The 8,621-nt window shown below is 43.6% G+C and overlaps 1 protein-coding gene across 1 annotated transcript; it reads left to right on the top strand.

Moving 5' to 3' along the window:
- The first annotated feature begins 397 nt into the window (after nucleotides 1-397).
- On the top strand, nucleotides 398-5,468 carry Avpr1a (arginine vasopressin receptor 1A). Its single transcript, XM_052165748.1, has 2 exons — nucleotides 398-1,951; nucleotides 4,192-5,468. The coding sequence occupies exons 1-2, from the start codon at nucleotides 967-969 to the stop codon at nucleotides 4,476-4,478; spliced, it is 1,272 nt and encodes a 423-aa protein (XP_052021708.1). The 5' UTR covers nucleotides 398-966; the 3' UTR covers nucleotides 4,479-5,468.
- The last annotated feature ends 3,153 nt before the right edge of the window (nucleotides 5,469-8,621 follow it).

Genomic DNA, 8,621 nt, shown 5'->3' with positions numbered 1-8,621 from the left:
AGGATTTAGTCATTCAACTGGACAATGTCCCCACCTACCGCTGCTTGCCCCCCTGCTGCTTTGGGAATTGGACTTTCTAGAGAAACGTCCTTCATCGCGGGTCCCCGGGGGCTCAGCGTGTGGAGTCACCGCCGGTAGATTACACACACCCAGCAAGAAGATTAAAGGGTACGAATGAGTGGACCTGTCCTGTCCGCGAACGAAGGCAGGGTGACGAAGTCACCAGAAAGGGAGGTCACGAAGGCAGGGTGACGAAGTCACCAGAAAGGGAGGTCATGCGATTTTAACGCACAAAGTGCAGAAGCAAACCAGGCAGGAAATAAAATCAACCCCAGTGGCTAACCTAGGGATACACACATGGGGCGGAGAAACACGGGGCCGGGGGCGGGGGAACCCCAAGTCCAAGAGCGCGCTGAGCTGAGTTCGCAGAGGCAGCAGACGCGGGATCTCTCTAGGTACGCTTTTACCTGTTGACTCACTCGCTACATGACTTTAAATTGGCTTATAGAGGAGGCTGGAGAAATCCTGAGGAGCCCAGAGAAGTTTGGGGCAGATCCGAAAAGCGCCTGGCTCTGCAGAGGAATCTAGGAGTCTCAGCTCCACCCCTGAAGCTGCAAAGCGAAAAGGACAAATCACCAAAGACTTGGAGGGGTGGGGTGTGGGGGTTGGGGACTAGGGACAGTCTCCAGCCACTAGGATGCGAGGGAGCGCATCCTGAGGCAGCCTAAGACTGCGCTGGGAGCGCGGGAGAGTCGGCTCCCCTGCCTAGGGACGAGGCGAAGCGGGGACGCGTTTGAACATCCTATCCAAAACCACTCTGCCTGCGCGTGGGACTGCACAGCCGAGAGACCGAAGGAAGGAAGGAAGGACAGAGCGCAGAGGTTAGAACCCGGGTCTTCGGGTCCTCGGTGGAGAGGAGGAAGCAGCCCACGCGGGACAGGGCCTCCCGGGCTCTGTACTGACAACATGAGTTTCCCACGAGGCTCCCACGATCTGCCCGCAGGCAACTCCAGCCCGTGGTGGCCTCTGACTACCCAGGGCGCCAATGGTAGCCGGGAGGCAGCTGGGCTCCAGGAAGGTGGCAGCCCGCCGGGGGACGTACGCAATGAAGAGCTAGCCAAGCTGGAGATCGCCGTGCTGGCGGTGATTTTCGTGGTGGCCGTGCTGGGCAACAGCAGTGTGCTGCTAGCGCTGCACCGCACGCCACGCAAGACATCTCGCATGCACCTCTTCATCCGACACCTCAGCCTGGCAGACCTGGCGGTCGCCTTCTTCCAAGTGTTGCCGCAGCTGTGCTGGGACATCACCTACCGCTTCCGCGGGCCGGACTGGCTGTGTCGCGTGGTGAAGCACCTGCAGGTCTTTGCCATGTTCGCGTCCGCCTACATGCTGGTGGTGATGACAGCCGACCGCTACATCGCCGTGTGCCACCCGCTCAAGACCCTGCAGCAGCCCGCGCGCCGCTCGCGCCTCATGATCGCCGCCTCTTGGGTGCTGAGTTTTCTACTGAGCACCCCACAGTACTTTATCTTCTCTGTGATCGAAATCGAGGTGAACAACGGCACCAAAGCCCAAGACTGCTGGGCTACCTTCATCCAACCCTGGGGTACCCGCGCCTATGTGACCTGGATGACCAGCGGGGTCTTCGTGGTACCCGTGGTCATCTTGGGTACCTGCTATGGCTTCATCTGCTACCACATCTGGCGCAACATCCGCGGGAAGACAGCATCGCGACAGAGCAAGGGCGGCAAGGGCTCTGGGGAAGCCGTGGGTCCCTTCCACAAGGGGCTTCTGGTCACGCCTTGTGTCAGCAGTGTGAAGAGCATTTCCCGCGCCAAGATCCGGACGGTGAAAATGACCTTTGTGATTGTAAGCGCCTACATCCTTTGCTGGGCACCTTTCTTCATCGTCCAGATGTGGTCAGTCTGGGATGACAATTTCATTTGGACCGGTATGTACTGAGACTACCAAAGATGTGTGTGTGTGTGTGTGTGTGTGTGTGTGTGTGTGTGTGTGTGTGATTTTTCATAGTACCTGCTAATCGTTAAGCTTTTACATAAGAATAGAAGTCTCCTATGTTCACATCATGGAAATAAATGAACAAAATTGCAAATTCTTGGAGCCTCCACCCCAGGTATATTGGGGTCCAGGATTCAGCATCTGCAGCATGTGTGACCATCCTAAGGCCACCAGATGTACTTAGAGTTACTAATTGCAAAACACTTGTGACATTTTGCCAAATTACTTAGGCTTCTTGGATATCCTGTCTTCCCATGGAGGCTCTGGGGAGTATTCTTAGTGTCTTGGCTACATTTTGTTGGATTAAAGACACAACCACAATTAACAGAAAACTTCTGATGAGAGAAAGACCAAGACCAAGGGTAGAGCTGGACACACTTTTCTGAAACAGACTGAGAAAGGATTTAAGAAGTCAGGAATTCCAAATTAGCATTTAGTTCATGCAATCTGTCTTCCTTGTAACGTTTTCACTATTCCAACCACAATAACTTTCTTTTCCTGGCATTCAAAGCAGAAGTGTTGATCATCTAAATTCGTTGGATTTCCAGCAGTAAGTTAACAACAAAACTATTCATGCCACACAAGTTCCTCTATAGTTTATTGTGAAAGTTCTCCACCCTAACTGGCTAGTTTCATTTCAGTTCATTCACAAAACAGAAAAACTCATTTCCCAGGAGTCTATTATTTTTTTCATCTTGTAATATATCTTATTTTAATTAGAAAAAAAAAAGACTTCCCAAACCAAGTGTGCTACAGAAAGTTCCTGATGAAAACTCTAGTCAGGACATAAATATCTGGGAGAAGCCATACCTTTCTATAATTTTAAGACTGGAGTATGGGATATATACAATGCATTTTAATGTATTATTTTTAAATGTTCACAGATTTCATTTAAGCAAATACTTTTATAGGTTACATTGCCCATAGTGATAAATAAATGCAAAGTCCTTTTGGTTAATGCCAATCACATTTTAAAATTCTGTCTCTTGCTTTATTGTGATTTAGGCACCGTGAGTAGAATTTTCACTTGTGCATGTTGAGGATGTCTGTTATTTTTAAGATCAGGCATGGCTCGTGGTCACCTAGCACAGCTCTCAACCTTCCCAATCCTGTCACTCTTTAATACAATTCCTCCTGCTGTGGTGACCTGGAGAATAAAGTTGTTTTTGTCGCTACTTTGTAACTATGACTTTGCTACTGTTTCAAATCCTAATATAAGTATCTGATACGCAGCCGGTCTCAGGCGCCTTTGGTGTTAAGGCTGTTCAAGGCTGTTCGAGGTGACCCATGGGCTGAAAACCACTGGTCTACAGTTCATTTTGCCCTCATAAAAGTGAGGCGTTAGAAGTCATATACCAGTCAGAAGACAGTGGATGTTTGATGGTTCTTATTTTTTTTAACATCAGTTCAATAGTTTCACTGTGAAAACTTTGATACCTATGTAGCTTACTTACCAGGGGTAATTCACAGAATAGTTCAAAGTCCTGTTGGAATCCATAATTCAGCCACTTTGGATTTTGTTTTTGTCTGTTTTAATTTCTGTTTTGTTTTTTGTTGTTTGAAACGGGGTCACATATAACCCAGATGTTTTTCTTATTATAATTTGTTTGAACTATAATCAAGGATAGTCTTTTAAAACCAAACCAAATGTTTAATGATTCACAACAATTCAACTGATGCTGGGATTCTAGTTTAAATGCCCCCTTCCACAGCGTTTTCATTGAAATCTGCTAAACAGCCCATATGGTGTAGTCTGTCCAAGTTATTTGGATGTATACAATTTGGTGTATGTGGTTATAAACACTTCAAATTTCCATTCTGTAAATACCATGTCTGTTCACAATGGCTCCTGCAACTGTATAGTACACAGTTTTAAAATAAATTATTCAGTATTTCCATCTTCTTAGAATTATAACCATTGTATTGAAGTATTCTAACAGTGATTGGTTTAAACTATTTGAACTAGTCTTAAGCTATTTTCTCTTATAACCAATCTCCAAAAAGCATTCATTTCCCTGAAATTCCATTTCCCTAACAAACAAAATGTCCATTTTTATCAGTAACATGCAACTTTTTGACTTGTTAATCAGTAGGGCTATAGATGAATCCAGCACAGTGTTTGGGGTGTCCCTCTGGCTGTTGCGATGATCTCTCTCCTCGTTTCCCACACAGATTCAGAAAACCCTTCCATCACGATCACAGCACTACTGGCGTCCTTGAACAGCTGCTGCAACCCGTGGATATATATGTTCTTTAGTGGCCATCTCCTGCAAGACTGCGTCCAAAGCTTCCCATGCTGTCAAAGCCTGGCCCAGAAATTCACCAAGGATGACTCGGATAGCATGAGCCGGAGACAGACTTCTTATTCTAACAACCGAAGCCCGACAAACAGCACTGGGACGTGGAAGGACTCGCCTAAATCTTCCAAGTCCATCAGATTCATCCCTGTCTCCACTTGAGCCGCACATCCATGCAGGCCAGCTCTTGGGAGGGATTTATGTGTCCAGCTAGAGATCATAAGAGCAGACGCCTTTATGTGAGATAGACATAAATCAACTCAGTGTATACATTGTTTCTAGCTGCATTTTTCCCCATTGCTGTGACTAAAACCTGAATTCTTTTACATAGTATATTAATGAAAATGTGCTACATGGGAAATGTATAGTTCTGGTTCAGAAGCATACTGACTCTATATTTTGTCGTTGATTTTTTTTTTATCGTATTTCTATGTCTGACATAAGTGAGGCTTTGATTGTTCTAAGCCATGTGATAAGCACTGTTGTTTCTAAACAAAGTGAACTCCTTCATGATTCAAAGACCAGTGTTTCGGTCAATCTGTATGCTGTAAAATGTCATCAAGAGGAAGAGGGCGGAGTTGGATTGGGACCTGGCAGCCCTTCCTTAACAGTCCTGACGTTCTATTATCTCTGAAAAACATGCTCACTAACAGTCCGAAGGTTTGAAAATGCTGTGGGTAGGACAATAATTTGTATGGGGAGTGCCACACTTTATAGCGGCATAAGAGAAGATTTCTACAGACATTCTTTTGGATATTTTAAAATCCATTGGTCAGCATCATAAGGTATTCTGTGCTATGCCAGATGTTAACACTTAGTACCTATTTGGTGAATTCAGATTCAGAGCTTCTAAGTCTCCTAGATAACTCCAGACATAAGATACTCAAAACATGCTTGATATAAAGCAGTTTATTTATTTCTTCACATTTCCTGTCCACACAACAGGCCCAGAACACAGAGGGTGCAGAGATGTGGACAAACAGGAGACAGACAGAAGGAGAGGGGGTCTGAGCCTTGTGTCCCTCATTAATATATGACGTTCAGAAAGATACTTAAAAATATTTAAAGCCTTGGTTTCTTGGCTATACAATGGGCTTGGTAATGCTCACCTCACTGGGTTGTTGTAAAGATTAAATAAAGTTAAATGTGTGAAGAGGGTTTTTTGTTGTTGTTGTTGTTGGTTTTTTTTTTTTTTAATTAAAGTGCTACCCATGGGCCAGCAAGCTGTTTTTCACTGTTCTCTTGGGATCTTCAGAAGTACAGTTTTTTTTTTCTTTCAGTTTATTTTTCATGAACTAACATTTGTTATTTCGTGTCTGGGACCCGAAATCCTAGCATTTAAATATAGATCTGCTGATTCACTGTAAAAGCATCGCCAGCCACTACTGAGCCTGTCTTGTCTATGTCACGGAAGTCTGCCAGCTCATGGCTAGAACTCACTTTCAGTGCAGATCATCACATTCTTTCCTTGCTAATTGAAGATAAATTACCACACCTCTTGGCTGAGGGCTTTGCATTTTTTATCAATGAGACTCTGCTGTCTGGCTAGCTCTTCAAGATCAAGTAATGATGAGATGATGAATCAGAAATTTTAGCAGTTCTCAGAGTAAGTAATAGCTGCTTCTAATGGTATTATCGGATGTCTTTTTTTAACCCTGTAGATAAGAGACCTTTGGCTGGATGGCACCGCGGTAACCTGGAATCAAAAGCTCCACTCCACTCCTCCTCATTCTGCCGCACTTCCCAGTTCTCAGCCCTCAGAGTCTCTGGGTTGATAGGTCAAAAACTGTTTCCAAACATTCGGGAGAGATCGTTCCCTTAGGTTTTAGAATTCTTCTTCCTAAAATAACAAATTGGGCTGGGATGTGGTAAAGCACTTGTCTTTCAATGTATCTCCAGCACAGAAAAAGAAATAACCATACCAAGTAAAATAACATATGTGTGTGCAGCATGCATGAGTGCATATGTGTGTGCATGAGTGCATATGTGTGTACATGCATGGGTGCATGGGTGTGTGGATGCATGAGTGCATATGTGGGTGTGCATGCATGAGTGCATATGTGTGTATGCATGAATGCATATGTGTGTGCGTGCATGAGTGCATATATGTGTGCGTGCATGAGTGCATATGTGTGTGTGTGCATGAGTGCATATGTGTGTGCGTGCATGAGTGCATATATGTGTGCGTGCATGAGTGCATATGTGTGTGGATGCATGAGTGCATATGTGGGTGTGCATGCATGAGTGAGTGAGTGTGTGTGTGTATGTGTGTGTGTGTGTGTGTGTGTGTGTGTGTGTTAAAAGTTCAACATGAGCCATCAATTCCAGTCCCCAAATCTCTATTGTTTGAGTTACAGCTGCATGGCTATAACCTGGGTTAGATGGTCCATCTATTTGACAATGTCTCTTTGGTTATTAAAAATCTTAGCCTTTCAGGCTAGTATAAACAAGAGCCTACCTTCTCTAAATCCATTTCCAAAATGTTAGCTTTTTGGCATACTTTCTGTTTCCAAATACCAGCAAGTTCCTCCAGGTTAAACATAACATCTGACCCTTCGCTCGGAGCATTTCAAGTGACAGTGACCTACTCGCCAGGGTCTCTCTCTTTCTCTTTTCTTCCTTTTTGTGGTAAAAAGGTATTACATTATGATAGGGCAATCTGGCTTTGTAAAAAATAGTTTTCATTGTATATGAATATTTTGACATTATACTGTCTTCTATTAAATGTGTCAAGAGATTAAGGAATGGTCTGGGGGGGGGGGTCTTGGAAAGAAACAGGTGGTGGTTCTCCAGTAAGCAATTTAGGTGAAAAAAATCTACCTAATGCTAAACCTTCCTGATGTGGGAGAGCCAGAGAAAGCATGCATACAGCCCCAAGCAATGTTCAACTCTGGAAGAAGCCATCTTTCTATCTTATCTCGAAGAAAGAAACTGCAGACTTGAACGAGGAAGTATTCTGGGACAGGAAATTTTCCTTTCCTTGATCAAAGGGAAGATCTGAAGTACTATCACATGCTCAATGATGTTTACAGACAAGCAGAGGTAGATCATTTATTTTATTTTGTAGGTTATCTAAGGGAGGGTTCTGCAAGTATATAGTGCTATGTGGGTATTAGAAATATGCTTGATAATAAAGGCCTACTAGGAGGAGAAATGTGGTTTAATGGACAGCTGAGAAGTATCAGCAAACAATAACAGATATGTATTTTGAAGTATATATGCAATACCTAATGGATTAGTACCAGAGTATGGATCATTAAAGTATAAAACTACTTGGTCTTTTCTTTTAGATCATCTCTGAAACATAGCTGTAAAGGAAATGGGTGAACTATATATTCTACCAAAATACACACTTAAGATCTTCAATAACAAAAACGTAGCACGCTCGTGACTGAGAAAGGTGCGATTGAGACCGGGAAAGATGTAATGGCAGAGGTGCAGTGTGATTTCAGAAGAGAAATAAATCAAGTGTTTTTTGTTTTTTGTTTTTGTTTTTTGTTTGTTTTGTTTGGTTTTTTTTTTTTTTTAAGCAACTTTCTGGTCTGTACCCAGCGTCTTACAGTTTCTAGAGTGGACGAACACATGGAATTAAAAATCACAGCTTTTATCTGTCATAACATAAATAAACTAATACGATTAGCTTCAAGTTTCATTCTTCTCAAGCTCTAAAACTTAAGAGTTTTAAACTCACTCCAACACTGGTAACTTTTATCACGTGGCTCCACCTAAGATACAATTAGGTGCTTTGTAGGGAGAAATTGCATCTCATCTTGTTCCCCCAATATCAGAGATTAGGCTCCTATAAACTTGCATAAATGGAGCCTTTATTGTTACTATACTGAAGGAAGCAGTTCTGTTATAGAAAGCCAAGGGAGGATAGAGACACCCATGATGCCAAGCCTCAAAGAACCCAGTCAGCCAAGGTATCTGAAACATGCCCCTGACCACGCCCACAGACCACGCCCCTGGCCCTGCCCCATCCCCACCCCTGACCTCACCTGTGGACTTTCAATGCCAGTCAGTCCAATGCTTGAAATTAGGAACACAGAACAATCAATATTCGTGGACGAACCTTGATTAGAATTTGACCTCAGACAGTTTGGGTCAATATTTAAAGATTATTCAGATGACAGTTGTTTTTAGAGACAGCTACAATGGGCTGAGTGGTAAGAGATATGGTTCCATTGTACAGGTCACCAGTAGATATTTCTCTAACATCCTCTACTTCTGCTTCATTATCATGAATATCATTATGCCTGTGCTAGCATAAAACATGTACTATCATAAATTATTTAAGTGCCGCTT

Source organism: Apodemus sylvaticus, chromosome 20 (assembly GCF_947179515.1).
Source record: "Apodemus sylvaticus chromosome 20, mApoSyl1.1, whole genome shotgun sequence".
Lineage (NCBI taxonomy): Eukaryota > Metazoa > Chordata > Mammalia > Rodentia > Muridae > Apodemus > Apodemus sylvaticus.
This window is presented reverse-complemented; position numbering and strand designations above follow the sequence as displayed.

What these genes read in the sequence shown, in the direction of transcription:
- Avpr1a (XM_052165748.1), top strand. Translation starts at nt 967, where the DNA reads ATGAGTTTCCCACGAGGCTCCCACGATCTGCCCGCAGGCAACTCCAGC. An exon ending in TGACAATTTCATTTGGACCG is followed by an intron (nt 1,952 to 4,191) that starts GTATGTACTGAG and finishes TTTCCCACACAG; the next exon opens with ATTCAGAAAACCCTTCCATC.